At 47.6% G+C, this 23,711-nt stretch overlaps 2 protein-coding genes across 2 annotated transcripts; one reads left to right on the top strand and one right to left on the bottom strand.

Annotated features, from left to right (window-relative positions):
- Nucleotides 1-2,331: 2,331 nt before the first annotated feature.
- Nucleotides 2,332-14,285, bottom strand: CHMP1A (charged multivesicular body protein 1A). The gene is made up of 7 exons (XM_060276046.2): nt 14,204-14,285; nt 12,000-12,019; nt 8,839-8,916; nt 7,839-7,985; nt 5,992-6,120; nt 4,454-4,641; nt 2,332-3,946 (listed from the first exon to the last, which is right to left on the bottom strand). The coding sequence occupies exons 1-7, from the start codon at nt 14,208-14,210 to the stop codon at nt 3,925-3,927; spliced, it is 591 nt and encodes a 196-aa protein (XP_060132029.1). The 5' UTR covers nt 14,211-14,285; the 3' UTR covers nt 2,332-3,924.
- A 2,253-nt stretch (nt 14,286-16,538) lies between these two features.
- Nucleotides 16,539-20,479, top strand: SPATA33 (spermatogenesis associated 33). Its single transcript, XM_088671101.1, has 3 exons — nt 16,539-16,560; nt 18,636-18,785; nt 19,920-20,479. The coding sequence occupies exons 1-3, from the start codon at nt 16,539-16,541 to the stop codon at nt 20,120-20,122; spliced, it is 375 nt and encodes a 124-aa protein (XP_088527227.1). The 3' UTR covers nt 20,123-20,479.
- The last annotated feature ends 3,232 nt before the right edge of the window (nt 20,480-23,711 follow it).

Here is a 23,711-nt window from a genome sequence, read left to right as displayed (position 1 = left end):
TGGGAGTGGAGAGCAGGGAGGCCAGCTTCTTGTATCGGCTCGTTCTCTGGCCAATGGATGGGGTCAGGTTGGTCTCTTATTTGCCCCAATTCTGAGCCACTGCTTTGGCAGTCTGACCAGGCAGTGCCCAAGAATGGAATCTGATCAGATACCAGCTTCACAAAGTGGCACAAGGCTGGCTTGGGGAGGGTGATGTGAGTAGTCCCCTGCCCCAAGGAGAATGTGCCTGGGCCAATCACCCTGGAAGCCCCCCCCCCCCCAAATTGCCTCTGCTGGAGCTAAAGCACATCTAAAGCTGGACTAGGCAAAAAGCAGCGCCATTCCTGGGGAAGGGAGCCCTCTTGTGGAAAACCTGTTTAATGCAGAACCACACAGAGAATTTGAGGGAGCGATACTGTACAGCAGCGTTTCTCAACCGCTGTTCCGCGGCACACTAGTGTGCCGCGAGACGCTGGCTGGTGTGCCGCAACGTGCGGCGACAAGAAGGGCGATTTGCATTGTCACGTGCCTGGCGGCCGCCAATTCCCAACAATAACCCGCCGGAAAGGAAGCCGGCCGGGTCACAACGCGGAGCGAGCGCAGCTCTCAACAGCCACCACCACGGGAGGGTGGTTTTAGACAAACTTAAAGAAGCTGGCTGGATGAGCTCAACCTGAAACTTGCCGAGCAAAGGATTGTGCTGGCAGAGAAATCAGCGGCTTGTGAAGCCTTATTACAGGAGATCGCAACCAACACAGCAATTGGCAAGTGTTTCTTACAGTCATAATTATATAGTCAATATAGGGCGGCACAGAGTTAAATTTTTTAACTTTTTTAATGGTGGTGTGCCTCGTGATTTTTTCCATGGAACAAGTGTGCCTTGGTCCAAAAAAGGTTGAGAAACACTGCTGTACAGCAGGCATCCCCAAACTTCGGCCCTCCAGATGATTTGGACTACAATTGCCATCTTCCCCAACCACTAGTCCTGTTAGCTAGGGATCATGGGAGTTGTAGGCCAAAACATCTGGAGGGCCGCAGTTTGGGGATGCCTGCTGTACAGAGTTTACCAACCTTTTTGGATCGGGGGAGGGACGTAACACCAGAAAGAACTGTCAGGAGCCATGCTGTGTATCGGGAGCTGCAAATTCAATTCCCTGCCCTCAACTCAGACACCAATTCTCAGACATAAGAGCTAGAACAGCAGTTGCTCTTTCATCATGTTGCAGATGGCATGACCACCTATTGGACACTGTAAACTGCCCTGTGGCGACAATTTTTCTTACAAAATGAAATAGGAAGGATTGGGCCTTCTGAGTAATTGAACATGGTATGCGGACACTGTGGATAGAAATCAAACTTGGATCTCATTCAAAAGGAGCAGCTTTGGGGCCACGGCAGGGAAGGCAGGGATGGCGACAGGGCAGGAAACCCTTCTGAGCCCCCGGGGCTCTGTCAGTGCCTAATCTGGCTGACCGTTGGCACTGACCTTAGTTTTTGTAACCCTCCTTTCCTCTATGTAGGATCCCCAAGGGCAGGATTATCCACTCATTCTCCCAGCCTGCTCCAAGAGTGAAGAAACCTATGTAAACCTAACCACCTACTAATTTTCAGAGATAGTTGGCATCTGCCTGCCTTGAGACTTAGAGACAATGGAGTGTACCTCCGGCGGTTAATTAAAATCACTACCTTATCAGTACTGAAGTGACCTCCTTGGGATGCAGGCCTGGCCAGTGTGTATGGAGGTACTGGGCTGCCCATAAGACCCCCCTCTCGGCCTCGCTGATGTGGTCCAAAGGAAAGCAGAGCAATACCTTTGGCACCAGCTTGACTGCAGGAGTTTCCAAAAGTTGGTGTACAAAGCATCATCTAACCGTCTTATAGAGTCTCCACTCCAGATTTGTGTAGGGTAGCCTTTTCTTCCCTCGAAGATACCTTGCAAGGCAGCAGAGTTCTCCTTCTCCTAGATTGGGTACCTTCCCAGGTTGACAAACCTCATCTGCCTCACTTCCCTCTACAACACACACAGAAACCACCTTCTTGATCATTGGACCCACTATTGATCTCATCCTCCCAATCCACTGGAGCCTGCCTTTGCATGCAGAGGAAGTTCCTAACTTACTGAGTGTTTGAGACTCATTGGATACCCTCGCCTGGCTTAGCTGCCCAGTTGAAGCTGTTCTCCTGGCATGACTGCTGTTGCATGTTGACAGCTTTTAAGAGCCCCAGGTGAGAGTTGAGTGCAGAATGGGGACCAAAAGGAGCATGATGTGTGTGTTCCCCTAGTGGTACTACCCCTCTCCTAAAACCCCATACGCCCCGATTTCCAGAGAGTAATTTATTTAAAACAGCATGAAAGAAACAATAGCATTCGCTTTAATTTTTTTTTAACTAGAGGTGGAGGAAGGCAAAACAGAGTAGTGTTTTTCCCAAAAAAAGAGCTGGGAGGATGTGGCACTCCATAACCCCTTTCCAACAAGCCTTTCACAATGAAAACACACCCTCTGTTCCCACACCCCACCCCACAAAGTGCGGCTTAGAAGAACAGGAACAGCACAAGCATAAAGGCCAGGCCCTTCGGAGACAGAATGGTGGGAGGAGAGAGACCTCATTTTGAATACGAGCAGCAAAGTGGAACAGTGTGGTTTCTTACAGGAGAGGTGAGCTCTAAGACCAAAGAGGTTCTTGCTCTCTTGACACTGGCTCTGGCAGAAAGGTCAAAGCAACACCATTGAAGACGAGAACCTAATCCTGTTAAGCCCCACCCAGTTTCCACCCAGAGTAAGTTTCCACCCAGAGTATTAGGAGGTCCCAAGTCTTATTGAAAGGGGGGGGGGAGAGAGAGAGAGCAGGGGGAAGAGCTGCTCTGGAACCAAGAGGCAAACTTCTCCAATATGACAAATCAGGGGGAAAGACCCAAGCATCTCTGTGCATGAGAGTTCCCCTTCCAGAAGTTTGAGGAAAGGTACATGCTGGACAAGGGTGAACTGAAATGCAGAACATGAGCAAAGAGTTCTTAGGAGGGCTAGCAGAAGAATCAGAGGGTATAGAATCAGCAAATGAATCTCTCTCTCTCTCTCTCTCTCTCTCTCTCTCTGTGTGTGTGTGTGTGTGTGTGTGTGTGTGTGTAAAATGGAGGGAGAGAATAAAGGAACATTAGTTTCAAAGGTCACTTAATGGTGTGTAAATCCAAAATGGTGTGTAAACAGACAGGCAGGGGAGGGGAGAAAGGTGCACAGTCATTCTCTCAACAAGCTCACTTTGTAGCACAATTCCAATAGTCTGATTTCCACAAGCCATCCCCTAAAACAGCCTTCCCTGACCTAGTGCTCTCCAGATGCTGTTGACCACAACTCCCATCAGCTATAGAAGCTGGGGTTTGTGGGAGTTGTAGTCCAAGGATCTGGAGGGCACCAGGTCAGGGAGGCTGCCCTTAGCCAAGTAAGTGATTGATATTAGGAGAAACAAACAGCACACCTGCCTCCACACACCAGACACAGGCTCCAGATATAAAGGTTTTAAGTCTTGCAAAGGCTCTGCCTGAATCATTTCTAAGAGCTATATGCTCCTGTTCCTTTCATCCAATGACTTTCAGGCACAAGAGGATGAGGAAAGTGTGGGCTGAAAAAGAAGTTGTTGTTGTTGTTTGGGGGGGGGGGGGCGGAGAACCATTCCAATAAATTTGCCTCCCAATCACGCCATCCCAGCCAAGTCTAGGCAAGTTCATGCACAGATGCTTGCTGCTGTCACTGTCTTTAGGGAGTCAATTGCCATCACCGTGAAAGGATTTAAAGTCCATTGCTGAACATAGCAGGCCTGGAGGAGTCGAGGGACCAGTCTTGCTTCCGATCACCGTAGGATGGGGTGGCCAGGGGCCTCCCGCAGGAAGTCCACAAATCATAGTTGAACAAGGCAGAAGCAACAGTCCATTAGGGAGAGTAGAGAGGGTTAATTCCGCAGGGCAGCCAACCTGGAAAGGAACATGGGAGAAACAGAAAATGAAAAAAAGGCTTTTTTTTAAGGTACAGAAAAGAGCTGGCTTTTTAGTTTTGACCATGGGGTGGGGAATTGCAACAGAATATTACAACTCTCGTTCAGTTTTGCCTTCTTTCCCCTCCTGCCACATCAGAGAAGATTCTGCAGCCACAGAGCATGCTCAGCGCTTGTCAGGGTATCTCTGGAGACTGTCCCCTAGGGTTGTTCGCCCTTAAGCTTTCTTTCTTTAATTTTGTATTTAAAATTGATTTTATTAAGATTTTAAACAATACTTTTGAAAACCTCTTGGCTCCCCAAAACCAGCTGATACTGTGGATGGGTGGTGCTGTTTTGGGGAGAGAAGAGTGATGCTACTTGCTACCAGAATATGGCAACTTATAGATATTTTAACAGCTGCCAGGCCTAGGTCTCTGTTGTTGGCCGAGAAGCAGGAATTTGAATCCTATGAAATGATTATGGGCATGTTTGGGTGGCAACGAACCTTCGCGATAGCTGGTCCTCCTGGGAACGCACAGAGCTCTCTCCCACTGCCGAGGCCCCCTCAGGGAGCTGGCTCAGCTGATCCATGACTTCCAGGCCGTTCTCCTCAGCAATTTGTACTATCAGACTGTCGACTTGCTCCTGGGGCGTAGTCAGTGTAGTGGCTGAGCTCATGGAGTCTTCCATCACCTGTGGGGGTCACAAAACAGAGCCTTAGCAAGGAGGGAGGAAACAGAACACAAGAATAGGTCCCCAAAGCTACAGAAGCAAATGGGTGCAGTCCCAACAAACGGGCCTGCTTCTCAGTGGCAATTATTCCTCCTGCTGTCCCACACAAGTGTCCAGCACAAAACACGCCCTTCTTCCAGATCTCCCTGCAACAGGAAAGTGCTACTGCTGTCCCACCACTGATGAACATCTGGTGGTGGTTCAGATGTTCATTGCTCAACATTGGAAGTAATGAATAACGACAGAGGCATGGTTCAGCATTGTCTGGGATACAGTCCTGTCTGAACAAGTGGCAAGAAGTGAAGTGAAGAAAGATCAGTTTGAAAAATTGTGGTTCTTATATTTTCCTCTTTATCAATAAGGACATAAAATCCTCAGGCCCTCCCAATATCCACACCTCGCTTTGGAAGGGTTCTGCTGGTGCCTAGTTATCACACAAAACTGTTAACGACTCTTTCAATATAATTTAATTATTTGCTGTGAGCTAGTAGGGACTAAGTATTCTATAATCTGTGTCTGCAGCTGGATTCCATGATGCTTACTTGAAGTTTCTCTATTTTGTTTTCTCGAGATCAATCAGCAGTAGCAAGGCCCTTCTACAAGAAGCTTGCATTGAGAGCAGGGAAAACACACACACACAATCACTTCCTCTACACAGGCAGGGAAGAGTTGTGCACAACTGTAGTGTTTATAAAATTAATATGAACAATCACATTGCTAAACTGGACCACCTTAGAACACCTTCACTCGACTGATCCACATTTCACACAACAAAACAGTGGGCTAGCAGACCCAACACACTGCATACATGAAAAAGGCTGTTCATTTACATTCTGCGCCTTCCTGCCCTAGCCCACATCCAAGGGCCATAGCTCATCAGTAAAACATCTGATTTGCATGTAGAAGGGCCCAGGTTCAATCCCCAACATCTCCAGGTAGGGCTGGGAGAGACTCCCTGTCTGAAACCCCTGGAGAGCTGCTGCTAGTCAGGGTAGACAATACTGAGATAGATGGACCAGTGGTCTGACTCAGTATAAGACAGCTTCCTACGTTCCAAACTCCAGACCAGAGCATACATACTGCCAAAAAAGAGTGTTTTGCACACTTCCTACACTGAAGTCTGAACTTCAAAAGAACTTCACCATATCGGGCAGTGAGGGGGTAGATGGAAGGAGAAGGAGTCATAGGCAAAGGGGGGGGATGGGGACAGAACAGGTTTACTGGAAGGAGTTTTAAGGTGTCTTGCATCCCACCACCCATAGCATTACAGCACAGATGCCTTGTTCTCCCTGGACAGCAAGCAGCCCTTACCGAAGTGTGAACATCCAAGTTCTGGACCTGCTGCTCAAACTTGTCCATCACAGCGGAGACCTTCTGCAAGTCCATAGAGCTGAGTGCTTTGTCCAAGGCCTTCGTCACCTGGGCCATGTTCTTAGTCACCTGCAGTAGAGAGTCAGAAAATGTATCATGCATTTAGAAAGCAGAAGCCCACCAGGGAATTGCCCAGAGAGCTGGAGCCAGGACATGAAGAGGACTTAAATGAAGTGGGGGGAAACTGAATCTGGTCCACAAGCTGCATTCTCCCCCATCCCCTGAGCCAAATTTGACACGTGGGCTGGCATCGCAATGACATCAGGTGCCCTGTTCTGCCTGCACAGTTTAAAACCAAACTGCGCAGGTCAAAGCACAGCCCTGTATTTTGCAAGTGACCAACCAGCAGTGCCTGCAAACCCGCTTTCATTTCAGCTGCCCTGCCTCTTTACCTCCTCCAGAGCAGATGGGCATGGCTTGGCTGAAGTGACCTCCATTAGCCAAATGGGCAGGGCTGGTAGGTCTAATTAGATTCACAGGCTGGAGGTTCTCCACCACTGATTTAAGAGTTATGTCCCCCAGAGCAACAATGGCAGGAAAGGCCAGGGGCAGAAAGTTTCAAATGAACAGGGAATGAGGGTTTCAGAAGCACAAGTCACAACCAAGGTAGTCCTCAGCTGACAAGACCTTAATGGCTGTTTCATCATTTTCAGTCTTGGAAGCCCAGACTCAATGTCTAAAAGTCAAGAGGGGCCAGGATTGAGATGCTGGGGGCAACAGAGAGAAGCAGAGAAAAAATGGGCAGAGTGGAAAGGGGCAGAGTGGGTAAGAGGAATGTTTTTTGGCCCCAAAGTAGCCCACAGGGCTTCAATGCAGCAAACCAGACTGGCCAGTTCTGCTCACATACCAATATAGGATAAGGAAGAGTCAGCAACCCAGGGGTCAAATGAGCATGTTTGCCAATAACAACATGCTTAATATTATGGATTAAATTGCAGATTGGATCTTGGGCAGTAGGGCTGGAAAAGTACTCCTTCCAGAGATCTTAGAAATCTGTTGCTAACCAAGACAGCTGGCTGGATGGGTGGCTGTCAGTCCAACTGTAGCTCAGTTTTCATGTAATGGTACACCATAGCCTGAAATAATAAAGTACTCTGCGTGCTGCTCAATCATCCTGCCCAGTTCCTTCCCTGTGCCCCCTTTACAGAACCATGGAGCAGCTGGCTTAGTGTTACATGCTAAGCGGTGCTGGTGATTTGTTTCTCGCCAGATAAATCACATGTGGAAGCCAAGGTTTGCTCTTGGCTTACCAGTCATGGTGTGTTTGGAGAGAAACAAGACACAAGCACTGGCTTGAACGTTAAACCATTAGTGTTGTTTCTTGCTAGGGAGGAGTGAAGCAGGTGCAGCTGAGAGAGTGCATCAGTCTGTTGCTCGTTCCCAGTAAGCCATGGTTTGTTATTGACCAATGGTGAAGTGTGGACTTTTTCAGATGGACTGGAGTGGGGCAAGGTTATGGAAATATGAGAAACTGGCATGGGCACCACCACAAAATGGCTGTGATTTAAATCATCTTGATGTAAATCAACCCACCTTGCCCAGCAATGCCTACGGTAAAAGATGTGATTTTTTAAAAAGCAATGAGAGGGGCAGGAGACCTTGGTGAGCACAAAGTAGGGGATTGCCACTGGGTGTCATGAAGCTGTACACCATGCTGCTAAACATTATGTGCAAACATGGCCAATGTGAAAGGCAAGTCCTTGTAGCCTTAAGCAGCAGGGAAGAGGAAGCATCCACCAGGTTAGACTGTGGATACCCAACACCAGTGCCAAAGTGCATCTTCTTACCCCCTTCATAGTCACTGCCGTCTGGACCTTAGAGGCCACCGCATCCACTCGGGAAGCCATACGGAGCCAGTTCAAGCCTTCGTTCTTCTTCCGAATGGCATTCTCTGCATAGACACGGGCACATTCCACATTCTTCTGTTGAAGGGCCTGGAGCAGAAGAAAAATGGGGAGATGCTCAGGGTGAATTCACCAGAATCAGAACACTTGCATGGGGCTCTAAACATGCTGCCAATCAACCGGCAAACCTTTCAACCCAGCTGCATCTTTACCTGCCCCACACCTGACAACATATATGCATGGCTTGGCCAAAACAAGGTGGCCTTCAAACAGTGTCTCCCAACGTCAAGAATTCTATACATGGTGCAGACTTGCTAGGCCCACCTTTTCCCTATATAAGGACTGCCCCATGCCTCTCCATTTTTAGTGGTGCAACAATGTAGTGCCCACAATTTCGAAAGGTCCTTACTGACAATCTGCACTAGACAGAGAAATCAGGAGTGAAGGAAGAGAACAAGAAAATGGACAAACATGTTCAGGAGTGGAGCTACTAAAGACAGAGACAGCCAAGTAGATCAGTTATGGGGAAAGGTGAGGCTCTGCCAGAAATGGAACGCAGCAAAAGACAGAGAGGATGGGCATAGAAAGGAGAAACTAAGGGAGCCAAAACTTTGCACTGAGCAGGGAGACACAGGAAACACAGAGCCTTAAAACAAAAACAATTAAAACAAGGATACGGAATCTGTGGCACTCCAGGTGTTGTTGGACCCAACTCTCATCATCCCGAACCGCTTGTCATACTGACTGGGGCTGATAAGAGTTATAATTGAACAAGATCTGGAGGGGCACTGGTTCCTGGTGTTCAAATGGGGAGCCACAGTGTGTAAGCAAGGAGGCTTAGAGAGAGCAGCAATGCTGCTATCGGAGTTCCTGATTGGAGAGGCAGTCAGCCTTCCAGGGACATCTGGCAGTTCCTCTCATCACCAGCATTTGTTTCCATTACCTTCTTGACTTTGGCTTGCTCGGTTTTGGAGTCCTTTTCTGCCTTCTTGGCAAGCTTCTCCAGCTGCTTGGCTGTAAACTAGAGAGAATGAGATGCTCAGTAGGTAGGTAGGTAGGTAGGTAGGTAGGCAGGCAGGAAGACATCTCCAGAGGAGGAGATATCCACAGGGAAGAACTTGCTATTTGTACATTTCTAGTCACCGTATCTCAAAAAGTATGTGCAAGACCTCAAAAGATGAAGAAAAGACAAGCCATATGTGGCTAAACTCCCCTGTGATGAAAGGTTATAATATTTGGGGTGTTCTAGTTTACAAAAAGGACCAGTAAAGGGCTATGGGGAAAATAGGGCAAAGGCTTGTAAAATTATGTATGTTAAGAGGTGGGAAAAGAAGATCATGTTTTTCTCCTGTTCCTCTCATAATACTAGACCCAGGGTCATCCAAGGAATCTGAAAAGTGGAAAATTTAAAGCGGATGAAAGGGAGGGAATATTCACACATCACATAGTTCATCTATAGAACTGGCTACCACAAGAGATTGTACTGGCCACCAACTTGGATGACTTTAAAAGATGATATGACAAATTCACGGAGAAACGGATAACAATGGTTACTAGTCATGAGGGTTATATCACTTCCAGTGAATAACTATTACTGGGGATCATGAACATGAGAGTGTCATTGTGTTCATGTCCTACTTGGGGGCTTCCCAGAGGCATCTGGTTGGCTGCTGTGAGACAGGCCTCTGGTCTGGTTCAGGAGGGCTCTTGTACAGAAACAAGAGGTAGAAATGGCCATTATCTCCCTACTTTAGACCAATACATCCTGAGTAATTTTTAAGTTGTGTGCATATTCAGAGTACACAAATCTGAGGCCCACAAAGATGCAATACCAAGGGGTTGGCATACTGTAGAACAGGCATCCCCAAACTTCGTCCCTCCAGATGTTTTAGACTACAATTCCCATCATCCCCGACCACTGGTCCTGTTAGCTAGGGATCATGGGAGTTGTAGGCCAAAAATCTGGAGGGCCGCAGTTTGGGGATGCCTGCTGTAGAATATCAATAAATTTTACAAGACAGAATAGAAGCCACCTGCATTGAATACACAATGGAGAGCTGTGGGAAAAGCTAGTCTGAGTCAGTGAAACTTCCCACTACAGTGGAACCTCGGTTTACGAACACAATTGGTTCCAGAAGTCTGTTCATAAACCGAAGTGTTCGTAAACCGAAGTGAACTTTCCCATTGAAAGTAATGGGAAGTTGATTAATCCGTTCTAGACGAGGAAAAACACCCTCTAGAACGGATTAACCGCTTTGCTCCGATGCCTTCGCGGAGGCTGGGGAGCGTTTCCGCGACTGGGCTGCAGCCGCGAAAGCGGTCCCCGGCCTCCGCAAAGATATCGGAACAAAGCCCCAGCCTCCGGAAGGCATCGGAGCTGGGACTTCGCTCCGATGCCTTTGCGGAGGCGGTCCCCGGCCTCCACAAAGGCATCTGAGCGAAGTCCCGGCTCCGATGCCTTCCGGAGGCCGGGGAGCATTTCCGCGACTGGGCTGTGCAGCCGCGAAAGCAGTCCCCGGCTACCGGAAGCCGGGGACCGCTTTCGCGGCTGCACAGCCCAGTCGCGGAAACGCTCCCCGGCCTCTGGAAGGCATCGGAGCGAAGTCCCGGCTCCGATGCCTTCCGGAGGCTGGGGAGCGTCGCGAAAGTGCTCCCCGGCCTCCGCAAAGACATCGGAGCGAAGTCGCTCCGATGCCTTTGCGGAGGCCGGGGAGCACTTTCGCGACTGGGCTGTGCAGCTGCGAAAGCGGTCCCTGGCTTCTGGTTGCCGGGGACCGCTTTCGCGGCTGCACAGCCCAGTCGCGGAAACGCTCCCCGGCCTCCGGAAGGCATCAGAGCCGGGACTTCGCTCCGATGCCTTTGCGGAGGCCGGGGAGAGTCGCGAAAGTGCTCCCCGGCCTCCGCAAAGGCATCGTAGCGAAGCCGCTCCGATGCCTTCCAGAGACCGGGGAGCGTTTCCGCGACTGGGCTGTGCAGCTGCGAAAGCGGTCCCCAGCTTCCGGTAGCCGGGGACTGCTTTCGCGGCTGTACAGCCCAGTCGCGGAAACGCTCCCCGGCCTCCGGAAGGCATCGGAGCCGGGATTTCGCTCCGATGCCTTTGCGGAGGCTGGGGAGCCGCGAAAGCGGTCACCGGCCTCCGCAAAGGCATCGGAGCGAAGTCCCGGCTCCAATGCCTTCCGGAGGCTGGGGCTTTGCTCTGATGCCTTTGCGGAGGCCGGGGACCGCTTTCGCGGCTGCAGCCCAGTCGCGGAAACGCTCCCGGCCTCCGCAGAGGCATCGGAGCGAAGCCCAGCCTCCCCGAAGGTATCCGACGCTCCGATGCCTTTGGGGAGGTTTGGCCTTCGCTCCGATGCCTTCGGGGAGGCTGGGCCTTCGCTGCGGGCCTCCAGGAGGCATCGGAGCGAAGGCCCGGCCTCCCCGAAGGCATCGGACGCTCAGTAGACCTCCGGCACCTCGGTTTACTAACTTCCGGGTTAGGATAGTTCGTAAACCGAAAGTTCGTAAACCGAGGTGTTCGTAAACCGAGGTACCACTGTACTTAATGTGGTCCCCAGAAGCTGCCCATCCCAGAGTCTCATACACAACTACTGTACAAACTAGTAACCTGCCAGTCCAGAAAGTAGATGCTTTCTCTGTCCAAGGAAGACAATACTTCCTGACAGAAACCTAGGTGACACCTACATAAGTTCACCATGAAAAAGTGTGTTTTTAAATAGTGATTTTTTATTTTAAAAATTGCACATACAGCTGCCTTGAGGACTGTTAGCCTCCTTGCAGACCATCCATTTGAAAGGCAGGGCACTAATCTTTAAAATAAATAAATTCTCTCTCCATAATTCAGCATTTGCACTGTGTACAGCAGGCATCCCCAAACTTCGGCCCTCCAGATGTTTTGGACTACAATTCCCATCATCCCTAACCACTGGTCCTTTTAGCTGGGGATCATGGGAGTTGTAGGCCAAAACATCTGGAGGGCCGCAGTTTGGGGATGCCTGGTGTACAGTATATATATATATATATATTTAAATTTTTACATCCTTTTCTATACTTTGCTGCAGAATAGTTAGCAAGAAGAAACAGCATTTCATAGTGTCCAGCACTCACCTTTAACTGGAAGAGTGTATCTGTGAAGAGAAAGATGACAATAGTTGGGTTTCAGGGGAAAAAGGAGGTCTCAGAATGAAGGGTACTGACTGAAATTTCCACTAACCCAAACATTCCTTCTAGCTCAAAGAGGTCCAAACTGGGTACATTAAATAAACCCTTTCCATAGAGCAACAAAAATCCTTTGTGTATAGCAACTTTACATGAGGAATATGAAATACATTTATATCTATACAATGAACTAGCTCCTACATTTTTTACATTTGCTGCTAAAAATCATTACATTTTTCCAGTCCCACAGGAGGAATCACTGCATCTTGGAGCTCAACTTCTTGACCTGTCATGCATTTATAGCCTATATACTAATCATGTGACAATATACTAGTAAGCCAGTCTTTCAAAGTGCCACAGCACTTTCTCTCTCCAGAATTCAACACTCAACCTTAACTACGGCAATCATTTTCCTCTGTACTCTGGCCTCTCAAGCTGCCTGGAGGATAACTCCTAGCTGGAGACTCCTGTTCTACCTCTGTGGTGAAGGTAAATCGATCAAACACTATGTCACCCAGGTAACTGGCTCATACACTGTGTCACCTGCCTGGCATCCAGGAACAGGAAGTGGCATACAAGAAATGAGGAAAATACATTACTGCTTGTTAAAGGATCCCCTTTTGAAGACTCTAAACATGAGTCTTATCTGGCTCACAAAAATGATTCTCTTGAAAGGACTGCCAGCCAGACGAGTGGCTAGAAAAACCCAGTCAGATGGGCAGGGTACATATAATAAAAATATTATTAAAATTATTATTATGAAAAGATCAGTTTCTGGCCAATGCAAACATGTCTCTCACAAAATAAAAAAATCCTTCCAGTAGCACCTTAGAGACCAACTAAGTTTGTCATTGGTATGAGCTTTCATGTGCATGCACACTTCTTCAGATATGTATCAGATGTGTATCTGAAGAAGTGTGCATGCACATGAAAGCTCATACCAATGACAAACTTAGTTGGTCTCTAAGGTGCTATTGGAAGGAATTTTTTAATTTTGTTTCGACTACGCCAAACCAACACGGCTACCTACATGTAACTATGCCTCTCACAGGCATACATTTCTGTCCGCAGGGCTCCACAGGGCATATCATAATACCAATAGATATTTTCTAGTATGGGTTAGAAAACCACTGACTGACCCCCTGCCCTTAGGCAGAAACCTCTGTGCCACATATTAAAAACAAAACACACAATCTAGTTACATAGTCATTTGTGAGTGAAGTGCAGGAGTAATGAAAGTGGGCTATATCAAAGATCATAAGCCAAACATCTGAAGCTGCCTCCCACAAAATCACAAGGCATATCCAATACACTATTTAGTCCAACCCTGTGACATACGACAGGGTGGTCAGACTCGGCAACCTATGCAATCCATGAATTGTACCAAGTTGTACTAAATGACTAAAATTAAGTTAGCCTAAACACACTCTGCAGGCAAAACGAACACCCCAGACATTTAATCAGAACAATTTGATGGGGAAGGGGAAGCATTCCTTCAAAATACCAAGCACAGCAGCTAGATTTCTGTCTGTGTGTCAAGTAGCAACTCGCCTTTAGTTGAAGGAAGAAGAAAAAGAACCTCCCCTCCTCCTCCCATGTGTGCTTCTTGACTGCCTTGTCTGGGGGGGGGGGCAACAAGGTTGTCAACTTCCTTTTCTAGGAAGGCACTTGTATCAGGTGTCAGAAACTGAACAGGTGAACCATCCCCTGACAAATGTGTGTGAAGCAGGAGCCTGGGGGCGGAGGGGAGAGAAAAGGTCAACAACTCTAACAGGCAGGCAGGAAGGCAGCCTGGAGAGAGATCCCCGCCCCAAATCCCTTCTAGACAACTCGAGAGAATTTACCTAGAGCTCACCTGCACAAGGGGTGTGTGCTTATATGTATAAATATATATGCACACACAAACACTTTATGGGAGTCAAGGCAGGGAGCTGGGTGGGAGAATGCTAAAGTCATGTCTTGATGGCTTCATTGTTACACACTCCCCCCCCCCCGGAACCCCACCCCGCTTTCACCTTCCCCGTTATCCCCACCCCATTGTAGGCAAGGCTCCAGTCCCAAAGTCCCCACACCCTGGATCAAGGTTGAATGTGAGGTCGCTCCATCCCCACCCACCCACCCACCCGAGGAGGAAGGGGAAAGAGCTGCCTTACCGTCCATTCTGACTTGAGTCCTCTGTCTACTCCGCTGACCAAAACTTCCGGGCTCCCTCCTCGCCCACTTCCGGGTTCTCTCTCCAGCCTCTTCCGCGTCGTCTCGAACGCGATCTCAGCCACGCCTCGCGAGATGACGGTCTATCACGACCGCCGTCATCTTTCTTACCGCGCCGCAGTCTCGCTCACCGGATCCGTGCTGGCGCATGCGTAGACTTAAAAAGAAGTCACTCGCGGGCACGCCCAGCAAGACAAGGCTCGTAGGTGGCGGTTCCTATGGCAACGAGGGAGAAAGAAAACGAAGTTGATGAGATGCGGGAAAAGCGCTTGTGCACAGCTTGGGAATAATTGAAGCACGAAGCAGATATAAATCTTATTTGCATATCGATATGATTGTTTTTTACATATTGCTGTTGTTATTATTGCGTATTATTTGGCGGTGGTGATGATTTCCATCATCATCGTGTATTTAGGGCTGCATATAGAAGAATTAGGATAAAAATAGTGTATTTAGGGCTGGACAAAAAATAGACGGGTTCCTACTCCAGAATGGCTTTCAAACTAACAAATCTTTGACACATAGAAAAGGAAGAAACAATGAAGGGGAGAAGAAAGGAAGCGAATTTAGTGTTCAGGCACTATTGCTTTCCAAATAAATAGACATTGGCCATGGATAGTTCATAGCACAGCACCATGCACATTGTGCTTGGACTGCCTCTTGAGAATGTTTCTGCTGGTTGTATGATACTTTAATGGTTGCAGCATAACTTTGGAGCATAATTGAGCGGCAGCAAAATTATCCCCATTCTACTGACTGGTGAAGATGAGGTTGTGTTGACTAGAGCACTGGTCTTCAACAGGTGAGGTTGGGTGGGATCCTCTACTGTGTGACAGCTTGACCCAAACTGCAGGGCTGTCTACCACCATGCAAATTTACTACTACTACTACTAATAATAATAATAATATTAGAATTTAAAGACCACCTTTCTTTTCAAGAAGAATATGGCCAACTTTCACTTGGAGGAAGGATATTGATAAACTGGTACATTTCCAGAGAAGGAGATAAAGATGGTAAGGTGTCTGGAGAACCAGTCTGATGAGAAAAGGTTGAGTTGGTTATGTTTAACTTGGAGAAGAGATGATTAAGAGGCAATATTCAGAGGCCATCTTCAAATTTCCAGGGGTCAGCAAACTTTTTCAGCAGGGTGTCCCTCAGACCTTGTCGGGGGGTGGACTATATGGGGGGTGGGTGAACAAATTCCTATGCCCCACAAATAACTCAGAGATGCATTTTAAATAAAAGGACACATTCTACTCATGTAAAAACACGCTGATTCCTGGATCATCCGCGGGCCGGATTGAGAAAGCAATTAGGCCGAATCCGGCCCCTGGGCCTTAGTTATTATTATTATTATTTATTATTATTTATACCCCGCCCATCTGGCTGGGTTTCCCCGGCCACTCTGGGCGGCTTCCAACAAATATAAAAAGACATTAAAATATCACAGATAGTTTGCCTACCCATGGGCTAGCACATAGATGATGGAGCATCTTTGTTTTCCATCACTCTAGCTAAATATTAGAAAAAGCTTCATGGCAGAATGAAATGTTTGATGGTACAAACAGTTTTGGAGGGTTCTTCAGGGTCACCCACAATGGGAAAATAGGGGAGTCCCCTTACTCTGTCCCAATATCACTTACCTGTCATCACCAAGAGTCTTGCAACATCCAAACCATCCTAGTGCAAGTTCCAAAAAGGTCAGTGCACTTTAGAAAAGTTAGATCCAGTGTAGTGCAGTGAAGGGGATTTAGGATTTGCCTATGGGAAATGCCTCCCAACCATGATGGGAGTGGCTCAAGATCTATTACTCTTCACTCTAACTTCTCTCTCCTGAGATGGTTTTGTCTGAGGATGTAAGAAAAAAAATCATTTGGATATGGTGAGAGGGATATAATAAATATAAAATGGTGGTGGGAGAAAACATGCCAAACACTAATAAGCCCAAGAGAAAAAAGTGTGGAAGAAAGGAGGGAAACCCGTACTTTCTTTCAGCACCCCAGACATTGCCATGGATAAAGGGTCCTGCGGAGGATATCACAGGAGTCTTTTCCTGAGCTGAATCAGCCCCCTCCTGCTGTGCATCTGGTGTGCTGCTTCTTTGATGATGATGGCGCTGGTTGGTGCTGAGTCACAAAAGGGCCCAGACAATGCAATCAAGGATGGAGTAGTGCCAATGTCAGGGGAGGAAGGACTGTAGGCTCATCTATGGGGGGGTCTCACAGCAAGCATGAAGATGTGGGAGGAGGTAAAATGTTCTTGTTCCTCTTTACAGAATGATGTCCAAGAAGGGTTCAGGTTAGTGCCAGGTAACAGTTGGCATGAGCAGAATGAGGTCAAGCCAGCCTAATGGCTATGGCTTGTAAATGAAGTGGGTTGGGGGAGGAGAGTTGCTCATCCTTTTGAGAGCATGCCATTTTGGGTGAGAGATGGAGGCAGCCTGGTCACTACACAGGCAGCAGGATGTGGTGGTAGGATCCTGAGGTGGTAGAATGAATGGTACCACTTCAGGCTGCAAGTAGGAGATAACATTTGTGAAAACCCCTCGGCAAGTAAAAACACAAACACATCAAGGGGAAAGGTTCTATCCCAGCCTCCTTCCTGATCTGCCAATTTTTTATATGCAGGGACAGTTTTTTGTTTTGTTTTTTAATGTCAGGGACCATTCAGAAATGCGATTCCCCCCTGCAGCAAAAAGTAGCACATTCCATTCTATTACCCCATTACCACTTCATTCTGCTGCACATGTACAATCCTCTTCAGGCTTCGGTCCTGGAAGCAAGTACTGCAGAAAATGGTGGAACTTTCTTCTCAGTAAATATGCCAAGAATCAGGGTACCACAGCACTTAATTTAAAAGAACAGTCAGTCAGTTAATGCCTGCCTCTTCCAACATCCCACAAGTTCTCATTTTTATTTTTTATTTCTAACACACCCTACATTTACAGCACAAGCTTTTCCTCCAATAATCATGGGAACTGTAGTTTGTTAAGGTTGCTAGGAATTCTTGCTCTGTGAGGGAAACACTACATTTCCCAGGATTTGTTGCGGGAGGCTGCTTTAAATGTATGGTGTGGACGTGACCTAAGCATTTACATTGCGTTTTTCATTGGATATTTCAGTCTCAGAGTGGGAGTCAATTAAATAGCTAATAATTCAAATCTACAGAAAAAAGATATCAATATACATAAATTACAGAATCCATAAAAACAAGTCTAATAAATAGGAAACAAATTAACAGCACTATCATAAAACAAAGCTAAAGTTCAATGAGGACAATTAGAATGTCATGTTCGTAGAACCAGATCAGCAGGTCTTGCTTGATATGTTTGTTTTCTGAGTGGGAAACTAATTAGCATGGCTTCTGTGAAACTAAAATTCTAGTAATTCCTATATTTGCATATATATGCATAAATCAGCATATACAGATTTGTGTCCTAGTGCCTGTGCCCCTCTTCTTTTTAAGTATCTATGTAGCATGCCTCTGTGCCTGTTAAGCACCACAGTTACTGTATTTGGGGGAGGTTTTAGCCTGGAAGCACCCATGTTATTGATCCTTAACTTGCTGGTCTTTGACCATATTAAAGATTTATTATTATTATTATTATTATTATTATTATTATTATTGATCCTTAACCTCTCTCTGTCTTGTTCATAAAATAGGTAAGCCCTCTATGATATCAGTGGCACAAAGAACCCTCTTGAAAGACTGTAGGGGGGGAATAAGTGTACAACTTACTTTGATTTCAGAGCAGATCTGCTGGAAATGAATGACAATTAGATTTAAAATAGACAAATCTGTGGGGGAAGAGAAGTCAATCAATGGCTGTTAGTCACAACAGCTAAATGAAGTGTTCAGAGCATTCAGAGAGAGTCCTTCCAAGGGGAAGCAATAAGGGAGGAAGGCTATTCCCTTCATGGCTTGCTTATGGGTTCCTTGAAGTATCTAAGCCAGTGCCTGGGAGTGCAATTGTTAGAGCAGGGAACCTGTGACCCTTTAGAATTAGATGCTGCTGGACTACAACTCCCATCATCACTGATGGCCATCAGTCTGATCTTGTAAGGTGTTCATGTTCTGATTGGCTGCTGGTCTTTGGCAAAGAGCTAGCAAATGGTGAGATAAAAGATTGCTTGTTCTATTTAGTTTTTTTTTTATTTCATAGGAACGTGTCTTATCCCAAGTCAGACCATTGGTCCACATATCTCAGCATTGTCTATAACTGTCAGCAACAATCCAAGATTTCAGGCGGGGGACATTTCCCTAGCGATGCCAGGAACCGAACCTGGGACCTTCTGCATGCAAAGCATATGCTCTACCATTGAGCTACACCTGTCTCCTTTTCCATTCTTAATATTTGTATTTTTCCTTACCAGCTCATGTTCATAAAAATATAGATGGTAGCAAGGTCAAAGAACCCAAGCCCAGCTTCCAAGAACAGAGCCAGCATATGTATGGAAACACTCAGCCTTCAACATCGGGTAAAGCAACGAAGAAGCCTGTGACACATCCTATGCAAGTAGATGGTGAGAAAGGGAGAACAGTGGGTCATAGTGACAGCAATAGCATATCTCATTTGCATGTTCTCAGTAGTCCTTTGTAGATATACATATACTTAGTGAAGCCAACATAGGCTATAAGGGTATTTTTTTCTAACCCACCTTATCTTGAGGGTTCGGAGTCTTCAACAGTATTTAAAAAACAAAACCAAGAGAAATGGTTACTATTTCTTTAAAAGATTTATACCCTGCTTTTTATTGAAAGATTCTCAAGGCGGTTTGCAGTAGAGTATAATAATACCCAGCCCTCCCTCCATCAACCCAGCAGCGCTTTGTCCCTTGGCCAGAGTGCGACCCACTTAATTCCAAGTGCAGTTGGAGCCTCCTGGGAAGGAGGGAGGGGTGAAGCACAAAGACACTCTGCAGCTGCTCCTTCTCTGGCCCAGTCTTCACCTTACTGGGGCAATCTTCCTTGGAGGACAGAGGTGCAGCCTGCCACTTCCCCCTTTGTTCCCTGGCTGATAGCAGAGACAAGAGCATATTTCCCTTCAGCTCTGCAGTCCTGGTGCAACTATTATTCTCCATCACTAGGGCATCACCTCACTTCCACTTATATGGGTTGTCATTGTCACTCTTCAGCTGGAACTGAAGCAAACTAAATTGCCTGAGGCCTTGGTAACAGTGGTGCAGTGGTACATTTTGAAGAACTACAGGTCATCATGGCAGTCCCCTGTATCCAAGGAAGGGCCAAGAAGTCATACTGTTTAAACTGTTAGCATGAAGTCAGAACAACATCAAAGAAATGTGTTTACAGCCTCTTGATTATATTCCTCATTCTCTGACTTCCTCATTGACCTACATTGAGAGTGATCAGGAGTAAGCCAGGTGAGAGTGGGATCACCCCAAGTTAACCTGCTCCTGCCTTGGAGGGAACAAACATAGCAGCTCTTGAGTGTCCACAACTAGCCTCCTCACACTTAGGATCCGAGAGAAGGTTTCATGTCAGAAGCAGTTTTCCTGCAGATTTCGGCCTTGGCAGCTCTTTTTTGAAAATGAAATACTAAGTTCCGTCTTAGACAATTGCTGTTTCCCTTTGATATTATTAATGTCCATTCCCCAGCCCAGTATGCAGCACTTTGATATTTCCTTCCTTCCTTGCAGTATCTACTGATAAACTTGCCAAGAAGAAAAGGCTTATTCCTAAGATCATTGTGACTGGGCCCTCTGAGGAAGTGCTGTTGAACAGTTATACTGATGAAATCCCCGAAACAAAAACCATCCGGGACACTGAAGACTTTGGCGCATACAGTGTACACACGAAGCCCAGCACTGTAGACGCTTATAGAACCAGCAAAGATCAGTGAGTGCACAGTGGAGAGTCAACAGCACTCAGTGTGATGGATACCATCAAGGAAAGCTAGCAGCCCAGTCCTGGACCCCCCTGTCAATAAATGGGAATCCCACCACAATGAATCCTTTCATGGTTTCACTTTTCCCACCTCCCACATTTGGAAGTGGAGGAAGAGGAGGAGGAGGAAGGGCAAAGCTTAGCCACATATAAATGAGGTTGATGATGGATATTCACTTCCAAATAAATATGTTTGGTAAATGTTTTAAGATTCCCAGTCAATAATGGACCAGTATCTGCATGGGTGATTAGTATTGTTGGAGCAGGGGGAACATCTTAGCCATACCTGCACTCCTAGAAAGGAAGGTCCAGGCAAAATATGTTGCGAAGGGTTTGGGAGATTCATTGGATTGCACCTAGAGAGGGTGTGGTGTAGGTATAAGGCGCAATCCACCCTGAGCACATTCTGTGGAAGTTGCTGAAGCCTTTGTTAAATCCCCCACATCCTCCTGCAACAAGCCTAAGTACTTGTAACTGCTATAATCATATAGGCTCCACATGTAAAGGTAAAGGTAAAGAGACCCCTGACCGTTGGGTCCAGTCGCAGACGACTCTGGGGTTGCGGCGCTCATCTTGCTTTACTGGCCGGGGGCGCCAGCATACAGCTTCCGGGTCATGTGGCCAGCATGACAAAGCCACTTCTTGCGAACCAGAGCAGCACACGGAAACACTATTTACCTTCCCGCCGGAGCATGTACCTATTTATCTATTTGCACTTTGACGTGCTTTTGAACTGCTAGGTTGGCAGGAGCAGGGACCGAACAACAGGAGCTCACCTTGTCGCGGGGATTCAAACCACCGACCTTCTGATCGGCAAGCCCTAGGCTCAGTGGTTTAGACCACAGTGCCACCCGCGTCCCAACTGGCTCCACATGTACTATATATTAAACACAGTATCATATCACTTTAAACTGTTATGGCTTCCTCCAAATAATCCTGAAAACTGTAGTTTGTTAAGGGTACTGAGAATCATTAGGAGATCCCTATTTCCCTCCCAAAGCTACAATAGTTCTCTGGAAAGAGGGATTGGCTGTTGGGTTTCCCCACAACCAGGTGGGTGGCCACTGTGGGAGCAGGATGCTGGACTAGAGGGGCCATTGGCCTGATCCAGAAGGCTCTTAAATTCTTATGTTAAACTACTATGAAAATTGTATCTGTGATAGAACCTTCACACTGCACACTGACAACACACGGGAGAGAACAGCATCTTTCCTAGTTTTCTCAGCTATATCCGTAGCTGTTACAGGAGCCCCCGGAAGTGTTTCTAGCATCATAATGTGCTCCGCCGGAGCAGGATCCTCATTGCTCCCGCCAGGAAGGGGCAATCGACTCAGCGCATCAGCATGGCACAACTGTTTCCCCGGCACATGGGTCAAGGTGTACTGGAACCCATTCAGGAATATTGACCAACGCAACATTCTGGGGGAGAGAATTTGTGGCGTTTGTTTGTTTGGGTTGAACAACCCTAACAGTGGTTTGTGGTCCGTTTCAATGGAGAAATGGCGACCGTACAAATAATCATAGAACCTTTTGATTCCGGACACAATAGCCAGTGCCTCTTTATCAATTTGAGCATAGTTGCGCTCTGTGGGCGACAACGTACGGGAATAGAAAGAGATGGGCTTTTCCGACCCATCCGGTTCCCTATGACTCAGCACAGCCCCCAGACCGTATTGAGAGGCATCACATGCCAGGACCAGCGGCTTTGACTCATCATAATGAGCAAGGACGCTCCTGCTACTCAGCATTCCTCGCAAGGAGTCAAAAGCCTTCTGCTGCTCCCGCCCCCATCGCCACACATTCTTTTTCTGCAATAGTCTATGTAATGGTTCAGCTACCGAAGCTTTCTGGGGTAAGAACGAATGATAAAAGTTAATAAGTCCCAGGAATGACTGCAACTCCGTCTTGTTCTGTGGTCGTGGTGCCTCGATGATGGCCTTAATCTTAGCATCTGTGGGGTGGATGCCTGATGCATCAATTTTAAACCCCAAGAAATCCACAGTTGGCACCCCAAAACTGCATTTTTCTTTTTTCAGTTGCAACCCCACCTCCTTGAACTTGAGCAACACTGCACGGACACGCGCAACCAGTTCCTGTGGGTCTTTTCCAGCAATCAAAACATCATCAAAAATGGCAAGACCCCCGGCAGACCTCTTAACAGGCGTTCCATGAGCCCTTGAAAAATCCCTGGGGCCACACAAACTCCGAACTGTAATCTGTTAACTCTGAACGCCCCTTTATGTGTGACAATAGTCTGTGCTTCCGCTGATTGTGGGGTTACTGGCAGCTGTGGGTAAGCTTGTGCCAGGTCAATTTTGGCGAACACCTTGCCCCCAGCCAGTTTAGCCAACAGATGTGATACGACTGGAATGGGGTATGAGTTTCCCCTGAGCGCCTTATTGATAGTACATTTGTAATCTGCACATATCCTGACTTCCCCATTTGCTTTAAGGGGTGTGACGATTGGAGTCTCCCACTTAGCAGAGTCCACGGGTGAGAGAACTCCCTGCTTGACCAATTTATCCAGCTCTGCCTCGATCTTGGGTTGCAGTGCAAATGGCACTCGCCTTGGTTTGAGTCGGATTGGAGCCACCCCGGGGTCCAACTCGAAGTCAACTGGGGGCCCTTTATAACAACCCAGTTTTCCATTAAAGAGATCAGCAAATTCCTTGCATAATACCTCACTCATCTCAGGGCAGGTTTGGATTGAATTAAGCCCTGAGATACTCAGTCCCAGGGCAGGGAACCAGTCAGTGCCCAGGAGACTGGGGCGACTGCCCTTCGCAATCACCAGTTTGAGTACAGCCTGTTTGTCCCGGAACTGTACTCTCACGGCACACATTCCCATAACATGGATGCGGCCTGCTGAGTACGACTGCAAGGTTGCCGGAAAGGGCTCCAGAGGGGGCAACTTACCCCTGGGGAAGAATGTCTTCGCGGTCTGGTCCGACACGATGGTGAATGCGGATCCGGAGTCCACCTCCATGTCGCACTGCTGACCCTCAATCTTCACCTTGACGTGTGCCTTGCCTTGCGCTGGAAACTGCACGGCCCTCCCGTTGATCTCCGTTACGTAGTGGCAGTCCTTTAGAAAACGAGTTGCTGTGGGCGGTCTGCGATGCTCCAGTCTAGGTGCTCCTGTCGCTCCCGACGCCGCCGATCTACAGACCCTGGCGATGTGACCCGTCTTTCCGCACGTCCGGCAGATAGCATCCCTGAAACGACAACTCTTCCTTTCATGGTTTCCGCCACAACCTGGGCAACTGCCTCGGCGATCTCTGTGCACTGTGCAGGCCTGACGCACCGACTCGACCCCACGGACTGGGCTCTGGCTCGGAGTAGCCTCTAGCTCGTCCATGGCATGCGCAACTTCTATCTGTGGCTTAGTGGCCTTGCGACTGGCATCAAGCTCCTCTCTTTCATAATTCTCCGTGGCGGTGGCCTCTTTCAAGGCTGAAGCAAGGGTAACCTCTTCTTTAGCCACGATGCGTCTTCTGGCTTTCTTGCTGCTCAGACCACCAATAAACCGATCCAGGAGAGTCTCT

The sequence above is a fragment of the Zootoca vivipara genome, chromosome 6 (genome assembly GCF_965207765.1).
Source record: "Zootoca vivipara chromosome 6, rZooViv2.hap1.1, whole genome shotgun sequence".
NCBI classification, from domain to species: domain Eukaryota; kingdom Metazoa; phylum Chordata; class Lepidosauria; order Squamata; family Lacertidae; genus Zootoca; species Zootoca vivipara.
Note: the sequence above shows the minus strand (reverse complement) of the source record. Positions and strands in the feature narration are given on the sequence as shown.